The 23,033-nt window shown below is 44.2% G+C and overlaps 1 protein-coding gene across 9 annotated transcripts in view; it reads right to left on the reverse strand.

Annotated features, from left to right (window-relative positions):
• Positions 1 to 23,033, reverse strand: part of MTHFD1L (methylenetetrahydrofolate dehydrogenase (NADP+ dependent) 1 like) — a 283,519-nt gene that overhangs the window by 67,525 nt on the left and 192,961 nt on the right. For 4 of the 9 annotated variants that reach the window (XR_009506127.1, XR_009506128.1, XR_009506129.1 and 1 more), the window contains exon 27: positions 22,655 to 22,775. Coding sequence is in view for 6 of the 9 variants with exons in the window: in XM_059940989.1 (XP_059796972.1) it covers positions 22,686 to 22,775 (90 nt within the window). In the remaining 3 variants the exon portion in view is untranslated. Of the gene's footprint in view, positions 1 to 11,700; positions 11,770 to 14,058; positions 14,495 to 14,526; positions 14,822 to 16,578; positions 16,881 to 22,654; positions 22,776 to 23,033 lie in introns of those variants that run through there. The other 5 variants (XM_059940992.1, XM_059940986.1, XM_059940991.1 and 2 more) reach the window with 4 other exon arrangements.

Here is a 23,033-nt window from a genome sequence, read left to right on the forward strand (position 1 = left end):
ACCAAGACTTTAAATATGAGCCAATAAGATGTATAACTGCTCTAGTAGCCAAAACCTGTCATACTAATAAAAAGCCTGATTTAAAAAAAATTGTGCTAAAACACACATAACATTTATTACTTTAACCATTTTAAAGTGTGCAATTCAATGGTATTAATTACATGCACAATGTTGGGTAACCATCACCACTATCTAATTCCAAGCATTTTTATCACCCAAACAGAAACTCTACCAATGAATTAACAACCTCCAGCCCCTGTTAACCTCCAATCCACTTTTTGTCGCTATGCATTTGCCTACTCTAGATATTTCATATAAGTGGAATCATATACTATTGTCCTATTACATCTGGCTTATTTCACTCAGCATGTTGTTTTCAAGGTCCATCCATGTTGTAGCACATGTCAAAATTTCATCCATTTGTATGTATATTCTGCATTTTGTTTATCCATTTATTTGTTGGGTCATTTCCACCTTTTGGCTATTGCTATGAACTTGGTGTACATTTTAATTTTTTTGGCCACACCGTGTGGCTTGCAGGATTTTAGTTCCCTGACCAGGGATTGAACTCATGCCCCCAGCAGTAGAAGCTTGGAGTCCTAACCACTGGACCGCCAAATTCCCCATGGTGTACATGTTTGAGTTCCTGTTTTCAATTCTTTGGGCACATACGTAGGAATGGAATCGCTGAGTCATATGTTAATTCTATATTTAACTTTACGAGGAATTTTCTTTTTTTTTTTTTTCTATGGACATAAATAGGTTTAAAAAAGAGATATGCTGCAACTGCACAGAGTAAATTTCCTTGCTATGATTAAAAACCAAACAAAACAATCCCATTTGTGGTTTAGAATGGCAAGAATATTCTTGACTATATATATATATATATTTTTAAATATATATATATATTTTTAATTAATTAATTAATTTATTTTTGGCTGTGTTGGGTCTTTGTTTCTGTGCGAGGGCTTTCTCCAGTTGCGGCAAGTGGGGGCCACTCCTCATCGCGGTGCGCGGGCCTCTCATCATCGTGGCCTCTCTTGTTGCGGAGCACAGGCTCCAGACGCACAGGCTCAGCAGTTGTGGCTCACGGGCTTAGTTGCTCTGCGGCATGTGGGATCCTCCCAGACCAGGGCTCAAACCCGCGCTCCCTGCACCGGCAGACAGATTCTCAACCACTGCGCCACCAGGGAAGCCCTTGACAATATATTTTTAATTTGATAACACAAAGTTAAGATGTGAGTGGATTGTTACAAAAACTGTGTTTAAAATTCAGCCTTATTAGAAATCTGTGGTTGTATTCCAAGGATAGAGTCTCTCCGCTCTAGAGGTGGTATTTGAAAGACAGGCGGGAAGAACTGACCCTGCCTCCCTAGCAATTTTGTAGGGAGATGCTAGGCCCGGGGAGAGGCTTAAGCCTGGGAGGCCAGGGGCCTGGCCAAGGGAGGACACAGTTCTGAGCAGGTGGAAGGAAGGGGCACTTCTGAGACCCTGACTCGGGTGCAGGCTGGCGGGGAGCAGGAACACTGGCTTCTGTCTGAAGTTACTCCTTGACCACCCAAAGGCTGCAAGCGAATTAAAGATGAAAGTTCACGGAGGTTCCTTAAAAAACTAAAAATAGAACTACCATATGACCCAGCCATCCCACTCCTAGGCATATACCCGGAGAAAACCATAATTTGAAAAGATACATGCACCCCGATGTTCACTGCAGCATTATTTCCAAAAGCCAGGACATGGAATCAACCTAAATGTCCATCAACAGAGGAATGAGTAAAGAAGATGTGGTACATATATACAATGGAATATTACTCAGCTGTAAAAAAAGAACAAAATCATGCCATTTGCAGCAACATGGATGGACCTAGAGACTGTCATACTGAGTGAAGTAAGTCAGACACAGAAAGACAAATATCATATGGTGTCACTTATATGTGGAATCTAAGAAAAGAGTACAAATGAACTTATTTACAAAACAGAAGTAGAGTCACAGATGTAGAAAACAAACTTATGATTACCAGGGGATGTGGGGGAGGGATAAATTGGAAGATTGGGATTGACACATACACACTGCTATATATAAAATAGATAACTAACAAGGACCTACTGTATAGCATAGGGAACTGTACTCAATACTCTGTAATGGCCTATATGGGGAAAGAATCTAAAAAAAGAGTGGATATATGTATATGTATAACTGATTCACTTTGCTGTACACCTGAAACTAATACAACATTGTAAATCAACTATACTCCAATAAAAATTAAAAAAAAAAAAAAAAAAGGGACTTCCCTGGTGGCGCAGTGGTTAAGAATCCGCCTGCCAATGCAGGGGACATGGGTTTAAGCCCTGGTCTGGGAAGATCCCACATGCTGCAGAGCAACAAAGCCCGTGCACCACAACTACTGAGCCTGCGCTCTAGAGCCTGTGAGCCTCAACTACTGAGCCTGCGTGCTGCACCTACTGAAGCCCGTGAGCCTAGAGCCCGTGCTCCGCAACAAGAGAAGCCACCGCAGTGAGAAGCCTGTGCACCGCAACGAAGAGTAGCCCCCACTCGCCGCAACAAGAGAAAGGCCACACACAGCAACAAAGACCCAACACAGCCAAAAATAAAATAAATAAATAAATAAATAAATATATTAAAAAAAAAAAGATGACAGTTCAGAGCTGCTGGTGATCTGGAGTTTGAGAAAGCAGTGTTGTTGGGAAAACCCTGGATTCCACTGCTGAAGGCAACTAAGAGCTGTCTTGGCAAAACCACCTGATGGGTCCTCAAGCTCCTTTGCTGCCTCTGAAGTATCACGGCAGAGCTTTGTTCTTTTCTCAGTTCAAAGCACTTTTTCTGCCTGTGATGCCTCAGTGTGTAGGTGGGGGGCCGAGTCTCTGGGGACACAGCTGTAACTGTGGCCATTCTGATGCCTCACTGTCGGCCTGCACAGCCCTAACCAGGTCACGTGAAAACGACACACCCTCAGCAGATGGGTAATAAAGTGACAGTGGATTAAATTCATTCATAAAGCGCACCAGCGAGTGCCTTTTCTCTCCAGTCCTTTTCTCAGGGCGCCTTGGGTGGCAGACAAGGACCAGATTGTTCTAGAGGGGCTGTCTCAGGGGAGGGCATCATCAGCTTTCCTGGGAGCCCAGGCCGGGCCCTCCCGTTGGTCCGCGTCTGTGGGTTTCACATCTAAAAGGTGAGGACTCTGAGGGAGCAGGCAGGACTCTTTCCTCAGGGGTCAGCTCCCTGTGTGGGAGTTTTTTGCCCTCAGAGGTCCTGGCGGCACCTGCACTCACAGCTTGGGGCAACCCCTGGTAGGGACCCCAGAGCCGGCAGGCACTTTGCAGGGCTCCCTCCAACTCCCTTTTCCCACCATCCAGACTCCAGCACGTTACTAGATTCTACCCCTCAGGCTCGCAAGCCTCAACCTAGATACAGTACAGCTGATCCTAGAACAGTGACGCAGGGGCGGGGGGTGGCTAAGTGTGCTGACCCTCCGCGCAGTTGAAATTCCCATATAATTTACATGGCCCTTCACATACATGGTCCCTTCGAATCTGGTTCTGCATCCATGGATTCAACCAACCTCTGATCAGGTAGTGCTGTAGCATTTACTACTGAAAAAAATCCACGTATAAGTGGACCCTCATAGTTCAAACCCATGTTGTTCAAGGGTCAACTGTATTTGAGCAGACGGAGGAAGTCTTTAAGGAAAAAGTCTTATTCCTTTAACTTCATGAATTATTCTCTCTGCATTACTGTTGACCCCTGGACACGTTTCAGTCAATGTGAGGTGAAGTATCCATCCTTCACTGCCATTTTCTACCAACCTCCAAGGCAAGCCTGCCATTTTCCCAATGGAGCCTGACTTAGGGGTTCTTCTCTTTGTCCTGTTTCCCGCTGCCATCTTGGGCAATTGTAATGTCCATGTTGATAATGAATTGGTTAATTCATTCATTCAACAACAACAAAAATTTTGAGCAGCTCCTGCTATGGGCTACTAAGCAGTGATAAAATAAACTACAAAATGGAGACCAGACTTGAAAATTCCCTAAACAGATACAACCAGTTAAGCCATGTAAGGAAAAACTAATTTAGCTTATCCTGCAACACAAGTGACATTAGCTTGGGTCGCTTCTTGTAGATGCCTTTGAAAATCATAAATGAAACTTAGACTGTTTTCCAAAATTGGCATAAGATAAACATTTTACCCAATCCCATTAGGAAAAACTTCAATGCTATAACCAATCACTGTAAAAAATAAACAGCCTCCAAATTTTCACTATATAAGCTGTCCTATATAACACATACTTCTCAGCTCCATTCCACTATTGTTTTGAAAGCCCCCAGTTCGTGAACTGTCCTTATGTGCACAATAAACTCTTACTAATTACCATTTTATTGATCTGATGGTTTGAATTTAGCTGTCTCTGGATTTTTAAAATATTTATATATTTGGTTGAGTTGGGTCTTAGTTGTGGCATGTGGGCTCCTTAGTCGCAGCTGGTGGGCTCCTCAGTTGTGGCATGCGAACTCTTAATTGTGGCCTGCCTGTGGGATCTAGTTCCCAGACCAGGGATTGAACCCAGGCCCCCTGCATTGGGAGTGCGGCGTCTTAACCACTGTGCCACCAGGGAAGTCCCGTTTCTGGATTTTTGACAGCAGAAATAGAAATACTACTATCAGTAATAATGATCAGGAATCGTCCGTTTGTTGTGCATTACATTTTGCAGTGTAGTTGCCTACCCGTGCTGTGTGAAGTCCTTATCTATCCTGGCTGTGTCTGCCTAGAGCCTGGCCTTGGTACCAAGCACAGGATAAGAACTTAACACTGAAAAATGTTTGTTAAGTTTAATCGAATACCCTATAAAAGATGCTATTCATCTCTAGGTACAGTGATTCAGAGACAATTCTGTAAGACCACAGAATTTTTTAAAAAAATAAATTAATTTATTTATTTTTGGCTGTGTTGGGTCTTCGTTGCTGTGCACGGGCTTTCTCTAATTGCGGAAAGTGGGGGATACTCTTCTTTGCGTTGCGTGGGCTTCTCATTGCGGTGGCTTCTCTTGTTGCAGAGCACAGGCTCTAGGCGCTCGGGCTCAGTAGTTGTGGCACTCAGGCTCAGTAGTTGTGGCTCTCAGGGTCTAGAGCACAGGCTCAGTAGTTGTGGTGCACGGGCTTAGTTGCTCCGCGGCATGTGGGATCTTCCCGGACCAGGGCTCGAACCCGTGTCCCCTGCATTGGCAGGCAGATTCTTCATCACTGCGCCACCAGGGAAGTCCCAAGACCACAGAATTTTAAACACGATTATCCTAAAAATATCTGGGTGGAAATATTACCAATTTCGCCATTAATTTCTCTGTTTTGATCCCATAACTCAGGTCTAGGACCAGAGTCAGTGCCCGTGATGTCTCTTTGCAGCCTGTGCGGGATTGGTAGGTTTGCCCTGCGCTTCCATCCTCAGTGTGGGAGCTCTGGTCACAGGGTGTAGAGACAGCTTTGCCTCCTAGGACGACACTTGCCCGCTTTGGTCACACTGAGGGGAAAGCCCTGGTGTGGAGAGGTTGGGGGCCGTGTGAGCTAGGGCACAAGCTCCGTGGTAAAGTTACTGTCTTCTTACACACATTGGAGACAGCCTCTCTGGCGCTTAACTCGATAGACCCTGGCCTTTACTCACTTATCTCCTATGTCTGTTGTTATCCAGGTGGCTGTGAGCCTTCATCTAGACTGTTCCTCATCCGCCCCACAGGGCTGGTCTCCTTCACCCTCAGTCCTCACGGGACAGTTGACGCGGCTCAGGTCTGGGACCTGCCAGCAACCATCAGGTGTCTGCATGGATGAGGGACATTTGCTCAAATCCCTGCTCCTGCTTCAGAATCTGCTAGGAACTGAATTTTTCATGCTTGATGTCTCCTTTAGGAATGATCAATACCGCCAGCTAATTTGGGGCTTTCATTCTCAGGTTGCTTGCCGACTTCGTTAGGGTTTGAATGCAATTTCTCTATCATTTACCTGCCTGTGTTTGCACCGGAACACGCCGTGGTGGTGAACAGGAACCTTTTGGGGGGGGACAGCATCACATTTTTTTACACTTAAAACCTGTGTGTTCTCACTAGCTGCTTTGAACCCTCTGAATCTTTTTAAAGTGTTTTGAGTCACCACGTCTACAAACCAGCTTCTATAAACTTATAAAAAAATTTTAATTATTTATTTATTTTTGGCCATGCTGCACAGCTTGCGGGATGTTAGTTCCCCAACCAGGGATTGAACCCGCGCCCTTGGTGGTGAAAGCACGGAGTCCTAACCACTGGACGGCCAGGGAATTCCCAAACCCTCTGAATTTTTTAAAATAGGGGAGTCCCAAACCATTTGCCAGGTAACACATTCTTGCTCCCAAATCAGTTGCTACTCTCTGGAAGAGAGCGCTGCTTCTAAGAGCATTTTTACCCCTAGCTCACTCTGTAGAGAAGGGGGCCAGTCCTGGGGTAGAAGGCTGCAGATGGAATGTTATTTCCATGCGCTGTGTCCTGAGGTTCCAGGAGGACCTCAAATATCTCATATAGTGTGTACTTTCTTTTTTTCATGTTGGCCGGGGTTCCATCTGTCACTTTTGCCTCGCTGAGCTCAGATTTGTCAGAAACCAGAACCCACCACAGATTCATCTTATTTTCCCTCCTCAGCCCTCACCACTCCCCCTTCCTCTCTGCCAAGGCTCAGCCCTCCTCTTCTTCAAGCCAGCTCCCATCTCGCTGGCTGTTGCCAGTTGAGTCCCAAATCACTCATCACTCTACAACTATGGCTTCCCACCTCCCCTGGCTTCTCTCCTCCCTAATTATTTAGCACTTAAGTGGATTTTTCTGTTCATCTGTAGTTTGTTGTGGATGTTTCTGTTTCTGTCACTTCTGTTCATACATATTTACAGTTAGTTCAATTATCTGTTCTAATGGCTATCGAGGTGGCATGAATAATTTAAAAATAATTTACATTTGGCTTTGGAATGCCTTTCTGTACTCCCATTTGAGTTTGAGGATGTCTGATATTCTGGGAATTCACATTTCAAACTCAGTAATGAAGCCACAGTAGAAAATGGCTTGGAAGGAGTTGGGGTGTTATTCAGCATCATTTCCCCTGGCCCCTGAAGCATCCTTTGGTTCCCAGCTCCGTGATGAAGTTGGAAAGCATCACTTCTCATATAGTTGACTAATTCTGGCCCCAGGAGAGCCTTTCCAGTCCCTTCGGGGTGTCTGTCTCAGCTGTTTGTCTGGTACACGTTGTCTCTATCAAGGGGGAAGGTAATCGGTAGGCTGGCTTGGAGGAACACTATCAGGGCTCATGTAATTATCTGGGGAAGAAAAATTCCTTAATTGTAAGACTTTGCCAAGTGAACATTCATTCAATATGTCTGCTCAGTGCACACACAAATGTTAACCAGTCTGATTACTTTGAAAAATTGTCTTTGCAATCCTTATTGTAAAATACGTAAGCATCATGATCTATGACCGAACATATTAACTGGCTTTAAGCTAGCAGGGTCCTTTCACATAAACAGAGATGCCCACACAGGCTTGAGTAAACAGATGACATTCACCGTGGTGAGCCCGGGCAAAGGTTTGCGGCCCTGACCACACCACGAGAAATATTTAAGTTTAGTGGATTTGTTACATAAACACTCTAACCTCAGACTCAGTCTGGGCAATTCCATTGCCCTCCTCTGAGCTCTGCCCTGCCAAAATAGAGGAGACAAGGGCTGTTTTCAGAACAAACCTGCCTTGAGTCTCATTCTAATCGTGGGATGAAATATGATTGACAACGTATCTGAAAGGTTGTATTTTTTAAAGCATTTCAGGAGACTTAAATACAAACCTAGGGTGCTAAAGAGAAGGGAAGCCTTGCCACGGAGTGTGAGTTTATGAAAAACTCAAAAGCATGGGTATAAACTCCCTCTGGCAGACGGGTGGAAAGCCATCCCCCAATGCCTCCAGGATCCTCCCAGTGGCTTCTGGGACCATTTTACCAGCGCCCCTCCCCGACCTTGATCATCCTCGTTAATCCACAGAGCCGAGTGTGCGGCCTTGCCTGGGTAGGCACTCAACCCATACTGGATTATTAGACACAAGTCTAGGATGAGAGATCCTGAACTTGACTGGCCTCATATATTTCTTCGTTGTCCACTGAATCTTCCTAGGAGGTCTGTGGTTCCTGAGATGGTTTAAGGATTCAGCTTGGGGTGGGGGGTGCTTGGGAGCCTGGAAAAGCCACAGCTGAGGAAGGCAGGAGAGAAATGCCATGAAAAAAACCAAAACTTAATTCCTTGGCTCTGAAGGGGTATCAGGAATTGAGAGGGCTGTAAGGATGATGCATAACATGCAGGTAGGGCCGCCACGGGCCAGGAGACAGACGGCTAGAAATGTGTACTCAGGCTTTCAACAAGTCCTTGCATAGCACCTTCTAGGTGTGAAGCATCGTGCTAAGCACAGTGGTGATACAAAAGCGGAGTCTGCGTTAATTTTTAAATTTAGGATGCAGGAGAATAATTTAGTGAATTGTTAAAATACTGATTCCCAGGATCATTTCTAGAGAGTTGAATATACTAGGTCTAAGTGGAGGTGGGAAGCTACATTTTTAACAAGCATTGCAGGTAATTCTAATGCAGATGGTCCTGAGACCAGTTAAAAAAAAAAATCATGATTCTAAAACCTATAAGTAAAACTAGCCCAAATGCTTGGGAGTCTGCTATTAACTGCCCAGAGAGGATTTCGATGTTCAGCTAGCTCATATGGATTTAGCTTGCCTTGAATACACTGGCCGTGGCCAGTCACGGTGTTGCTCCATGGAAAGTGTTCATCGTTGTCTTGGACTCAGGAAAGCAACGCTAGGTTAGGTGGCTACACTTTGGACCTGAGAAGGATGCTTACCCCAGAGCCTGAGCAGCACAAAGGAAGAGCATTAGATTAACTAGGAAGACAACCCACATTGATAAGGCTGAGATCACAGGAGGATGGCACAGCAGAGCATTTCATTCTTTTTTTGTCTCATGTTGACGGCTCAACTACATGGTCCTACTCCATTTTTATGAAGTATTTTCGCCATCTTTCTTGGTTCATGACATTCATCTTTTGTCCTAGAATCAACCATCTTACTGAGACCTGAAGGAAGGCCCAGAGTCATCATTAAGAATGATTCTTTGGGGCTTCCCTGGTGGTGCCGTGGTTGAGAATCCGCCTGCCAATGCAGGGGACGTGGGTTCAAGCCCTGGTCCGGGAAGATCCCACATGCCGCGGAGCAACTAAGCCCGTGCGCCACAACTACTGGGCCCGCGTGCCACAACTACCGAAGCCCGTGTGCCTAGAGCCCGTGCTCTGCAACAAGAGAAGCCACCGCAGTGAGAAGCCCGCGCACCGCAACGAAGAGTAGCCCCTGCTCGCCGCAACTAGAGAAAGCCTGCGTGCAGCAATGAAGAACCAATGCAGCCAAAGAAAGAAAGAAAGAAAGAAAAGAACGGTTCTTTGGACAATCCTCTGAATCTATGGTTGTTTTAATGCAAGTTCAGAACATGGTGCAACCGTGGGTAACATCCCAAGGACAGCTGCCAGGTAGGGGGGACTCTGGCCTTTCAGGAAGGGACATAGCTATTTAGTGTCTCATCTCCAGTGACCAACGGTGTCTGCCCAGATCTGCGGACACTGGCTTGCTCTCAGGAAATTTATGGGGTCTAGCAGAAATCTTGCCTATCTCTTGATGGCTAAGGGCTTGAAACCAAATCAGATCTTCGAATTGACCAATAGCTCAATCTAAAACTGAGTAAGAGTTGTTCTCAAAGTGTGACATGGGGGCCTATGGGCAATCTGTCAGGGACATGATGTAGGCCATGAAATCTGCCCCATGATTTCTGAAACTTTTGGTATTTATGTATCTCGATAGTTTTTCACGACATGAACTAAAATCCTTTGCTTAACGAAATCCTCCATTGGTGTACATTCCCGACACCAACTGGATGTCTTACAACTCCATTCAATTCAGTTCTGACGCTCACTACCCAGAGTTAGTGCAGACCCCACAGGTTAGAGAGCAGGGTCCCCAACCAACAGGACTGCCCCCCACTTCCAACACCAATCACTGGTGTCAGCAAGTGGGCTGACACGTGCTCAGTCAGTGGACGGATGAATTCGCTCAGAAAATACTTACTGATCAACTACTACCTTCCATTCCACTACTCTGTGGGTTTGGGATACAGTGGGGAATGCCCCAACACGTTCCCTTCAGTCATGGACCTTGTACGTCGACTTCTTTTTCTTTTTAAGACATTCTGCTTCACACATGGTAGCTGCCCAATAGGGGTTTGCAGAACAAATGAACAAGTCAATGAATTAAACAATGTTACTCAACAATGGTAAGATCCCTTATCAGGAAAACCATACAGTAAAACTTGTAATTTTGTGGGAATGGCATTTGTGGTTACCCTGAGCCAGTGGTCCCCAGAACTAGGACGCAAGCTGAGGTTCTGTGTGAGCCTTGGGGAGACCAGGTCAGGTAGAACCTTAGTTGCCAGGGGCAGCGTCTAAAGCCATGTGGGAAAGTTTGACCCCAAAGCAGGGCAGAGGTGGGAGCTCAGGAGCTGGCCCAGGGATTGGGGTTGCTAAGCAAGCTCTACATTGACACAGCACTCTACAGTTTCCAGAGCTTCTTCTATCTCATCTGAGTTAGGCTTGAGAGGGCTCCAGTGACAGGTGCTACCTGGGCTACTCCCGGAACAAGGACCTCAGATACAGGAGCCCTGGAGCAGGGACCCTTAGGGACGGCTTGGAGCACAGATGCAGATGTATTAACATCCCAGAGCATCACAACAGGCTGCAGGATTTAGGAGGTTAGAATTTCATCCAGTCCCTGGGGGTCATCACCATTTTGGTGCCATAGATCCCTTAAACAGTCAGATGAAGGCTGTGTAGCCCTTCTCAGAATATCTTTAAATACCACGTATGATTATAACGCAGAACAACAGTGAAATGCAGTTATTAAAATGTTGAAAAAGTTATCAAATTTGATTACAGCAATATATGTGGCTCTTGACACATGAAATAACAGGATAGTGGCACATCTGCCTTGTTAGATGATGTGCTACTGTGATGGGCATAATTGCTACTGTGACTCTCTGTAGAAACTGTAATATTAGAATGTCAGTGATTTCTACTGCGACAGACACAGGTACTGTGAATATTGCTGTGATTTGCTGCTGACATTCATAATGGAAGGAAATGTGACATTACAGTTAGAAGTTAGTGAATACAAAGATGTACTTTTTTCCCCCATCCAAGTTCATGGACTCTTGGATTTCAGCACTATCCCTTGTTTAAAGTGTAGCTATAAGAGCTTTTTTGGGGTCCCTCGATCCATGGCTGCATTAAAGTCTAAGGAACCAGTGAGGCTCTGATTAGTAACCAACTGTTCTGCCACAATGCTCAACTTTTTCGGTGGATATGGATTACAGGTTTGTAACAAATGCTATAAAAGTGCACTTATTACTTAATTTTTACTCCCTTGTACATATACATTTATACAAAAGCAATGGACAAATATGTGTATGTGGACTCTTCTGGAATAAATAAAGTAAGCTTCCTACACCATCTTATCTATCGGCAGGTGTAAATTATGTTAAAAAACAGCCCCTGGGTAATGTTAGACAGGAGGATCCTCTTTGAATATCTGTTGTGAAGAAGAACACTGATGTATCGTTTTAATGGAGTCAGCACATTCCAGTTAAAACAAAGAGAATAACCCTAGAAATAGAGAAATAAAAAGAATATTAAGGAATGGATTGGCTAATTGCCTTGCCGCTATTTTCCTGAGTCCCCATTCATCTCTCCCTTGCTTTTTTGTTAATCACTATGGTGCGTTCCTCTGTCGGCTTTCAGAATATCCTTCTGGTCTGGGTCTTAACCCTTGCAGGTGTTACTTCAGGACCCTGAGCAGAGAGGGAGCAAGACCATACGTCTCGGGCTTCCCTGGTGGCGCAGTGGTTGAGAATCCGCCTGCCAATGCAGGGGACACGGGTTCGAGCCCTGGTCTGGGAAGATCCCACATGCCGCGGAGCAACTGGGCCCGTGAGCCACAACTACTGAGCCTGCGCATCTGGAGCCTGTGCTCCGCAACAAGAGAGGCCGTGATAGTGAGAGGCCAGTGCACCGCGATGAAGAGTGGCCCCCGCTTGCTGCAACTGGAGAAAGCCCTCACACAGAAACGATGACCCAATACAGCCAAAAAATAAATAAATAAATTTATTAAAAAAAAAAAAAAAAAAAAAGGCCATACGTCTCTGCGTGCCATGGTGGTCATTGTGGCCCTCACCATTTCTGGTCTGTTAGTAGTTTCTTACATTTCAGTTATAGAGGCAGAGAGAAATCAGGATCTACCCTTCTCGGGAAGATTTCTGTCTAAAACCCGCCATGCCAAAGGTTATGTGATTTTTTTTTTTTCATGCCTTGGCCTCAGAAGAGATGGTAGGTAACTAGCTCTCTTCTAAAATAACGTCTTCTCCTGCCCGTGAATGCCTCGGTCATCATGAGTTCATAAGCCCATTATTTAACCTGCCAAAGACCTTTCTTCTCAGTGGAGCCTGCTTATCCCTCAGCAGGAGTGTATCCTGGTAGGGTTAGCGCATGAAAGAAAACAATCCATCAGAACATGAGTTCTGACACCTAGCAGTTAAGACGAGCCCACATGATGGGAAAACTGTGGAGTTCCCAGCAACACCTGGATTATACGTCCTTCGGTGTGAGTGTTGAGAAGCTCTCCCACATCTGTATTCAGGATGCTCTTTTTTTTTCTCTCCTTTTTTTGATGAATTGGTGAGTTGCCTGGTGAAAGCAGGTAAGGAAAGAAGTCTCTGGCCTAAAGCCCTTGGAATATAGGTTTGTAAGATTTTTTTTTTTTTTCCTAAAACATTTTCAAAAATAGAAAATGAAACTTTAAATGGCAGAGGAAAATAACAAGCAGAAGAGAACTGCTTAAAAGTCACTTCGGGGACTTCCCTGGCAGTCCAGTGGTTAAGACTCCGTGTTTCCAATGCAGGGGGCGTAGGTTTGATCTCTGGTGGGGGAATTAAGATTCCACATGCTGCTTGGCCAAAAAATAAAATGAAAAGAATAAAAAAAAAAATTTAAGTAAAAATCATTTCGTGAGAAAGGCTGCTCACTGGTCACATTATATAGAGAACCAATTGACTGTGAACCCTCATAATCTTGAAATAGATTCATACATTGGAGATGCTAGTTCACTGTGTATTTGGAGAGGCATACACGCAAATAAAAGGCAGGGACAGAGGGGCGGGTGGGTTGGATGACAATGGGACCGTGACACTTCAGAAACATGAAGCAAAATTATTCTCAGGACAGACAGACAGTCTTTGCGTGGGGAGGCTTTTTACTTATTAAACAGTGTTTTGGAACAAATTAAACTGCGCATAAAGATACATTATGGGCAGAGCAGCTAACAAGCAGGGTCACTGAGGGTGCAGTACAAGAACATGCAGGATCTGATGGCAAGGACTTTTGCAGGATGTGCCTGGGGGACATTTAAGATATTTATGGTGACTATTTTACTTATACTGCTTAGAGGACAATCACTGCTTGTTTGTTCCTGAATCCTTGGTTTTGTCTTAACTTTTATGTAATTTTATATTATTGTAGGGAAAAAATGGAAACAAGAGAGGGTCAGGAACAATTTAAGGGCTGGAAAAATGAAAAAACATTTGCCAAACACCCGACCTTTAAGAGTCACTTCTCTTGCCCTATGGGTCTGCGAGAGCTTAATGGCCATTGAGATTCATTCATCGGTGGAAGAAACCAGCATAATCCCATCAGTTTCTAGGTAAGTGATGTAAACTTCACTGGCACTGAAAAGTAGTTCTGGATATAAAATGTATTTTGTTCCAAAGGATATTACCACTTTCCAGCAGTCAGAAGATTTCACAACTGACCTGATATTTCTCTGTCTGTTATTTTTTCCTTGTTATGTTTATAAAGCTCTCATTGCATTCACAATTTTCCAGGAAATCAGTGTCAGGTAACAACCCCACCATGAAAAGCTACCTCTAGAGAGCAGTCAGTGAGTCTTATCTGGCACTGAAAGCTTGCTGGTTGGTTTTCTACATACATGTTTATTTTCAGTTCAAAGACAAAATAGAAAACTCCATCGTGGAAAATGTTACCTTTTAGTTCACACTCTTTTAATCCCCCAGTCCCCATAAAATAAACATTCTAAAGTGTAAGCAGTGGGAAATAATGTAAACTCTGCAGAAACAGAAAATAAATTAGTTTCTTTCAGACTTGGTGGAGGTCCTTTTCCTGAACACTACACTCTGTTACAAACAGAATTCATCTTGAACGAAGAATAAATCTTTGGCCTATTTCACCATTTCCCCAGCATTGCGTAAGAGCATATTTCAAATTCACTTTCTTCTCCAACTGCAGCAAAAAGGCAAGGAGTAGTTTGTGTTTGTGGAGCCTGAAAAACAGGAAAAAAAAATATTTCGGTGGTTTAAGAACAGCTTTTTTCCTCTGGTGTCAAACTGTTCATATATTATAGCTCTGAAGTTGGAGACCACAAGAAAATATAAGAGAAGACAAGTGAGTCTATTCACAAGGCAAGGCTGGGATCATTGCTTGGAATCTTTTTACTTATGAGCAGTGGAGAATCCGATTGTGCACCACTCGGGACCGAGCCAGCATGGACACGGCAGGCAGCAGTTCTGATTTCCTAAAAGATTTTGCTTGGGGACCGTGGCTGAAATTCCATGACTTCTAAATTTGGAATCTACACGTTTCCAGGATCCTGTCAAGTGAGAACATCCAGGATTTTAGATTAGCAATCCTGTTGCCTTGGATTTCAGTTTCTCTTTTATAGCAGGCACAGAGAGCAAGGTCTGAAAAATGCATTTAGGACAAGAATGGAAGTGAGTGAATCTGAAATTTCTTATTATTGTTAAAGCTTCGTTGTTTTCCCGCAAAGGATACTAGCACTCTCTGTCACTGTGAATTCTCCAATCTTTTAGAAAAAGAAGTGATCAAACTACATTTTAAAAAGAAAAAAGCAAACAAAACACCTAAGTACCAAAAAAAAAAAAAAAAAAAAAGTGTTCATCAGGAGAAATGTAAAATACAAGCACTTGGCCTTTGATCTGAATTTATACAAGGAGGAATTTATCCACTCGGCCAAGAGTTCAAACTCGGCTGGAATACAGCGAGCCAGCCTCCCACGGATGAGGGCAGGGTCTGGAGCCAGAAGGGATGCTTTATTAGCTTCAGAACAGAAGACGGTGATGAAGGCAGGGGACTAGGAGTTTCAAATACTCCCCGATGTCTGGTTCAAATCAGGGAAGTAAACAGAAAACAGAAGCATCGCAATCATAGTAAACATTAACAAAAAGAAAATATTTTTGATGTTAGGAAGGGAGGTTTGCCTGGTGCAGACCTTGCCCCTCCTCTCAGTGACGTGCCAGCCTCCCGTCGGTGGCTCTGGTGACTCTAGATACGAGGCACAGTGACTACTGGGGAGGGAAGGTGGGTGGCGGGAGAGACGAGGGTGGGCTCGGTGGAAGACCCGTGGATTGACCACGTGACCTCGGTATCAACAGTTTTATAGTTAAAGAGGCTTAGAGTCTGTGGTTCCATATTTTCAGAAAACTCAAAGGGTTGGTTAAAGGTATAGAAAGTCTGAATATAAATTAAAAAAAAAAATCAGAAACACAATAGCGAAGGTGCAAATGAATCAGTTGTTTATTGTGTATTCAGTGGGGCAAAAATTTTTTAAATTTGATTTAGTGTTCTCAGTGCTTTGTGACCACCTAGAGGGGTGGGATAGGGAGGGTGTGAGGGAGATGCAAGAGGGAGGAGATATGGGGATATATGTTTATGTATAACTGATTCACTTTGTTATAAAGCAGAAACTAACACACCATTGTAAAGCAATTATACTCCAATAAAGATGTTAAAAAAAATTTGATTTAGTGTTAAATCTTTTGGAAGACAGAATATGTAAGACATCCAATCATGGTATGTGAATAATAAGAAATTACAAAGTGCCCAGGCAACGTGAATGACCAGAGGCAGAGACTGGAGTGACGTGGCCACAAGTCAAGGGCTGCTGGCAGCCGCTAGAATCTGGAGAAGGCAAGGAAAGGATTCTCCCCTGGAGCTTCTGGAGGGAGTGTGGCCTGTTGGCACCTTGATTTCAGCCTGCTAATACTGATTTCAGACTTCTAGCCTCTAAAACTGTGAAAGAATCAATTTCTGGTATTTTAAACCACCAAGTGATTTGTTATAGCAGCCATGGGGATAAAACACACACACATTTCCCCCCCCCCCCATAAGGGGAGTTCTCTCCTATTTATTAAACTAAGACAATTTCATTGTATTTACCCTTATGTTAATTATTGGTAATGACACTTGGTTCTTGGCTTCTCTTTGCTGACAACCATCTTGTTTTGGTTCCCACTGTTGAATAACAGAGGTTAAAGTTAAATACGCTACCAAAGTGACTTTATTATTTATTATAAATTTATTTATTTTATTTATTTATTTTTGGCTGCGTTGGGTCTTCATTGCTGCGCGTGGGCTTTCTCTAGTTGCGGTGAGCAGGTGCTACTCTCTTCGTTGCAGTGCGCGGGCTTTTCATTGCGGTGGCTTCTCTTGTTGCAGATCATGGGCTCTAGGCGTGTGGGCTTCAGTAGTTGTGGCATGTGGGCTCAGTAGTTGTGGCATGTGGGCTCAGTAGTTGTGGCTCGCGGGCTTCGTTACTCTGCAGCATGTGGGATTGTCCCAGACCAGGGCTCGAATCCATGTCCCCTGCATTGGCAGGTGGATTCTTAACCACTGTGCCACCAGGGAAGCCCCTGAAAGTGAATTTAAAGTAAAAACGAAGTCAACCTCAGTAGTATTTGTAAAGTTGATGGCGACATATTTTGACAATTTTTTTAAAACCTGAAAAGTGAATAATTTGGAATCATTTATATCATGAATTTTTTTTTTGAGATTTGCTTTTGAATTGAGGAGAAGTAAGTCTATTTATTTCTCTTATTAGTGAAACTGCATGATAGTCACTGGATGCTTATTAACCCGCTTGAGTGTCTGATTAAAAAATGCCTTCTGCAAAATGGAGAAAATTTCAAGTTCATAGCATTGGGTTAAAACTTTCACCCTACCTTACAAGTTCTAATTTTTTCAAACCAACTGGTAGATTATAACTAATGACATAACAGAAGCTTTTCTCCAAGCTTTCCAAGCTTCTCCAAAAGCTCATCCAAGCTTTCCTCATTGACCTATAATTTTTTTTTTTATTCTTTTTTTTTGTTGTTTTTTTTTTGGTTTTTGATTCTTTAGAATTGTCTATATAGACAACCATATCATCTGCAAACAAAGACAGCTATATTTTTTCCTTCCCAATCTGTATGTGTTTAACTTCCTTTTCTTTTCTTTTTTTTTTTTTTAAATTATAAATTTATTTATTTATTTATTTATTGGGTGTGTTGGGTCTTCGTTTCTGTGCGAGGGCTTTCTCCAGTTCCGGTGAGCGGGGGCCACTCTTCATCGCGGTGCGCAGGCCTCTCACTGTCGCCACCTCTCCCATCGCGGAGCACAGGCTCCAGACGCGCAGGCTCAGTAGTTGTGGCTCACGGGCTTAGTTGCTCCGCGGCATGTGGGATCTTCCCAGGCCAGGGCTCGAACCCGTGTCCCCTGCACTGGCAGGCAGATTCTCAACCACTGCGCCACCAGGGAAGCCCTATAATTTCTTATATATTATATTAACCATGTATAAATTTAGAGTTATTAGAAAAATCATATTTTTCCAGCATTTGATGAAATATTATTTTTCTTGGTTTATTAAAAAAAAAAGTATAAGATGATTAGATCCACTGCCTCCTGGGAAGTTTCTTTTAAAAGGGAATTAATTAAGAATTTCACAACCGTTAAGCCTCAAAACATTCCATTTTAGTTAGATAAGGGAGATTTAATTATCACCATCTTTTAGAGATGTTAAAGATTCCATTTTAGATTTAATTATCACAATCGTTTATTTAAGTAGCTTGGGCTTCCAGCCTATTTTGGCTCCTGCCTGGGAGTGGGAAAAGGGGGCCTCCCTCTGTCCCAAGGATAGCTTGGGGTGAGGAATTGAGGACTTTTTCTTGAAGCACAACGGTGATGAACAATTTTTGAGCTGCTTCTTGAAAAGACAGAGTTTCAAAATTAAAATCAGAGAGCCCTGGAGCTCCCCCAGGAAACCCTGAAACTCTGTGGTTTACAACCTGGGGATAAGAGGCTCTGCCCACAAGCAGCGTCTGAAGATTAATTTATAATTATTAAATATCACTGAAAATTTCGGCTCGAAAGAACGTTTAGGGAAGAAATGAGCTGGTATTATACTCCTTTTTGCGTGTGCAGTTCAAGATAAACAATTATAGCAGGGCCAGAGTCAATTTGATTCCGTACTAACCATAACTTTGCACATCAGAATAAAGTAAGGGAGTGTTTGAATCCTTCAGGAAATCTGCCAGGCTTTCTTGAGTTCATTTGAATCCTGCCAAGGCCCAGAAATATGATAAAGCTTCAAAATGAGAAACCCAGAGGGAGGGGGGTAAATCAAACCTCCAAATCCAATCATCTTCAAACAAAAGACTGACCAGTCATGTCACAGGATCAGTTTCACTGGGACAAACAACTCATTTTAATTAGTTCTATTTGGTAACATCCAGAAGAATGAATCATGCCCTTAGTCTAACAATAGTGAAAGCACAACAGGGAAGCTTTGGAAAGAAGAGGCAAGAGCTCAAATTCTGGTGATTTCCTGGCACCTCTGGCTCATATTGTCTCACACCGTTTCCTAGAGGGTGAGATAAGCAGGGAAGGTGAGGAAGCGGAAGGAAAGACAGCAGTCCTCAACCGAGGGGCTTCTTCCACGTGGGACACGTCACGTCTGCAACACGTTCTGCGAGGAGTAAGGAGAGTGATGTCCTGCGGCTGAGTCCAGAGGAAGAGCTGGAGTCTGACCACGATGTGAGCAAAGCAGCCCACCGGACATTTCCTCTCCTGAGGCTCAAATCTGTCCGAGTATCATCCAAGCTTTAACATTTGTATTTTATGCGTTTTTAATAGCCACAGACCTGTGACTGCTAGTAGGAGAGGTCCCTGCCTGCCGTGTGCGAGAGCAGACAGGAAGCAGGAAGAACGTCTGCGGGATCGTTATTCTGAAGGACACCCGAGAGGGAACGTGTGCTTTGCACAGCGGTCTTCTCTTACAGCACCGGATGGTTTGCGATTATTCAAGCAGGGTCAAGGGATGGGTTTTGAAACACTGCCTACCAAGCCTAGAACAAGGTTTGGCAATTCACACAGAAGAAAGAACCTTGGATAACCGAGTGGGAAAATGACATTCAATGAGAGACTTAAGTAAGAGATAGCTCTAGTATAGTTTGACTGAAAAGAATTTTGACAAAGTCATAGCTTTTAATACTCAATTATCTTTTTTTTAAAAAAATAAATTTATTTATTTATTTTTGGCTGTGTTGGGTCTTCGTTTTTGTGCGAGGGCTTTCTCCAGCTGCGGATCGCGGTGCGCGGGCCTCTCACTGTCGCGGCCTCTCTTGTTGCGGAGCACGGGCTCCAGACGCGCAGGCTCAGCGGTTGTGGCTCACGGGCCTAGTTGCTCCGCGGCACGTGGGATCCTCCCAGACCAGGGCTCGAACCCGTGTCCCCTGCATTGGCAGGCGGATTCTCAACCACTGCGCCACCAGGGAAGCCCTCAATTATCTTTTGTTATGAAAACATCACCTGGTTGTCCCCAAATTATGGGTCTGTTCAAAGAGCTGGTTATCATCTTCCAGAATGGGCCAAAGTTCATTTACCCCGTGAAAATCTTTTGGTTTGGGGCAGAAAGGATGGGGTGAGACTGAGAGTAAGCAGATCTGGGTTGAGTCTTGGCTTTTGTACTTATCAGCTGTGCAACTTAGGCAAGTTGTTGATGTCTCTGGGCCAGAGTTTCCGCAGTTCTGAAATTTGAGGCCAGCATGACATGTGACCGGGGATGGCAAAGCATTTCCTGCTACAGCTACGGAACGAGAGGCAGGGCTGAGTAGTGGAAAGGCAGTATTACTCCTCTGCTATCTGGTGGATCAGGGCCATCCCTCAGCTACCCCCTCTTGTGACCACAGGGGACAGGACGACACCTGCCTGCGAGGGGCGCAGTGACTGCCCATGAGACGTGCTTAGGACTGGGCCTGGCCCATTGGAGGGAATCCCCAAAGGCAAGTGTCTTGACCCCCAACCCCTGCTCAGTCTTTGTTTTTTGTTTTTGTTTTTAATTCTCTCTTTTCTTTTGGCCGCACCCCGCAACATGCGGGACCTCAATTCCCCGACCAGGGATCCGACCTGCGCCCCTTGCAGTGGAAGTGTGCAGTCTCAACCACTGGACCGCCAGGGAAGTCCCCCTGCGCAGTCTTTGAACAAAGTCCAGAGGGATAGTTGTCAGCGAACTTGAACACAAGGTTTTAGAGGTAGGTACTGGTAAAGCTAAGGACACGCCACCTGGCATTACCTGAGTCCCAACTGCAAGAATTAAGGCATAAATGCATTTATATGACCTATTTGGAGAGCAAATAAAAATGGACCAAAAGGCTGGAAAAATACTCATCTATCTGAGAGAGATGAAAGAATTACACACACTTGTTCTGGAGAAAAATGACAAGTGGCAGAAATGTAGCATAATGGGTTGACATGACAAGGGAAATTAGCCTGGACAGGGGTCAACTCAAAGTTTAAGAGGAATGATATTGTGATTTTCCCAAGGCCTGGCTGGGAAACCCAAGACATTCACACACACATACACATGCACAGTCATATCAAAAGACCAAAATAACTCTGTTATCAAAGCTCAAGTTTATGGGCTTCTCTGTTAAATTAGTCTCCATTAGTTCATTTTCTGGAGTTTTCTTTTTCAGAAATGACAAAGATTTGAAATGTGATTGTGGTTAAAACTAAATACAGCTCCCACTCCTCAGCAAAAAACACATACAAACAACACCAAACACCACACACACAACCCAAACTGAACAATCCCACAACTTGTATTAATGTGTCTCTTACCTTTCTCATCATAGCCTAAGTCTTCAGTGTTTTAGTAACAAAGACTTGCAAAAAAAAAAAAAAAATCTCCCCATGTTCACTACTGATAGTCAAACAAACAAATGTGAGAGTCCTGTGTGCTTGGCTTAGGGCATAACTCAGAGACAATTGGAAAGAAGGGTCTTTAGGTCAAGCAAGCTCATCTGGAAGGCCCAGAATATACTGGGAAGAGGGATGGGTGCTGGGCTAAGGAACAGGAGCAGGAGGGAGTAGGAAGAAGGAATGGGGGTGTTTATGGGGAAGGAATGCGTCTTGAGAATATGGTGAGGGCTTGTCTGATATATGGGATGGGGAAAAGCAGCTCCAAGTCTCTGAGACTTCTGATTGGGAGTTTCCCAGGGAGGAGGATTTGCAGAGCGGGGCGGGGGGGGGGGGGGTCCTTCTTCTTCGTGATGGGAAGCTAGGACAGAAGCCAGCAGGTGTGCCTGCGGCTGCAGGACCGAGACACAGACATGAATGAGACCAAAGGCCCCCTGCTGTGGGCCGCCTAAGCCAGCGCCAAGGCAAGCCCAACCCTCTTACACTGCGCAGACGCTGAATCATCAAGGGCTCTAATTTCTGCTGCCCTGTCCTTCCTGTGACTCACAGGGCCCTTGGAGTTAGACGATCTGTCCCATCTCTATGAATCTTTCCGGTGGTATGAGAGCCCAATCCCCCTGTTGTGCGACAGTGCTATGGGTTAGATTGTGTCCCCAAAAGGTATGTTGAAGTCCTGACCCCTAGTACCTCTGAGAGTGACCTTAACTGGAAATAGGGTCTTTGCAGATATAATCAAGTTAAGAAGAGGTCAATAAGGTGGGCCGCAATTCAATGAGACTGGTGTCCTTTAAGGAAGACAGAGACGCACAGGGAGACAGAGGAATGTCAAGGATCAATGGGCACCACCAGGAGTTAGGAAGAGGCCAGGAAGGATCCTGCCAGAATCTCAGAGAGTGCATAGCCCGGATGACACCTTGACTTTGGACTTTTGGCCTCCAGAACTGTGGGAGGACAAATGTCTGTTGTTTAAGCTGCTCAGCTGTGACACTGTTATGGCAGCCCCAGGAAACGAGCATGCTGGGAGTCCTCTATCACATGATTCTAACTCTGTACCAAGAGATATGTGGGACGAAGGTATAGCTGGTATAGTTAATGACAGCAGATGTTAGTTTTAATTCTCGAAAAAGAATAATGAATTTACAGGGCTCCTTTGTTATAGCAAGAGATGCCTTAAAACGAATCTATATTCAGAGACGGTGTGACTGACTTTCACTGGAATCGGGTCCAGGTGCACCAAGGACCTGACCATGTCACTGCCTATCCACACCCAGGAGTGACCCCGGGCATGGCTGTAACCTGGTAGGAATTCACAGTAACCAACCACAGTAATAGGAAATTACTTATCAGACCATTTCTGTAATAAATATCAGAAAAACCAAACAAAATAAAACTAAAAGAGATTTGAACTAGGGAAAAAAGAAAGAAAGAAAAAGTAAAAAGCACAATAGCCTACCTGAATTGAGTCCTGTGAAAATCTTGTTCACTTAGAACAAGCCTTTAACTTGCTCCGTTTCCGTATCAAGATCTATGTCGTAGAAGCAGGGCCGAGTCGGCAGTCCTGGCATGGTGCTCATCTAGGGGAGGGAACCAAAGATTATGTATTAGCCAGTGCTGCAGAGCGGCCACTCCGGACACTGCACATCTAACGACATAAATTAACTATATGATTCAATTCAGCCTCATGTGACTTTGGGTTATATATACATGTATCTTTTTAAATTCACCATCTGCTATTTCCATCTTTGTTTAAGGAAATGAAATCCCTCCATGGTCCCACAGCATATCATAGCTCCAAAACAGTGATTTTCAAACTCTTTTTCTAAGTCAAATCT

This window comes from Balaenoptera ricei, chromosome 12 (assembly GCF_028023285.1).
Source record: "Balaenoptera ricei isolate mBalRic1 chromosome 12, mBalRic1.hap2, whole genome shotgun sequence".
Classification (NCBI taxonomy): domain Eukaryota; kingdom Metazoa; phylum Chordata; class Mammalia; order Artiodactyla; family Balaenopteridae; genus Balaenoptera; species Balaenoptera ricei.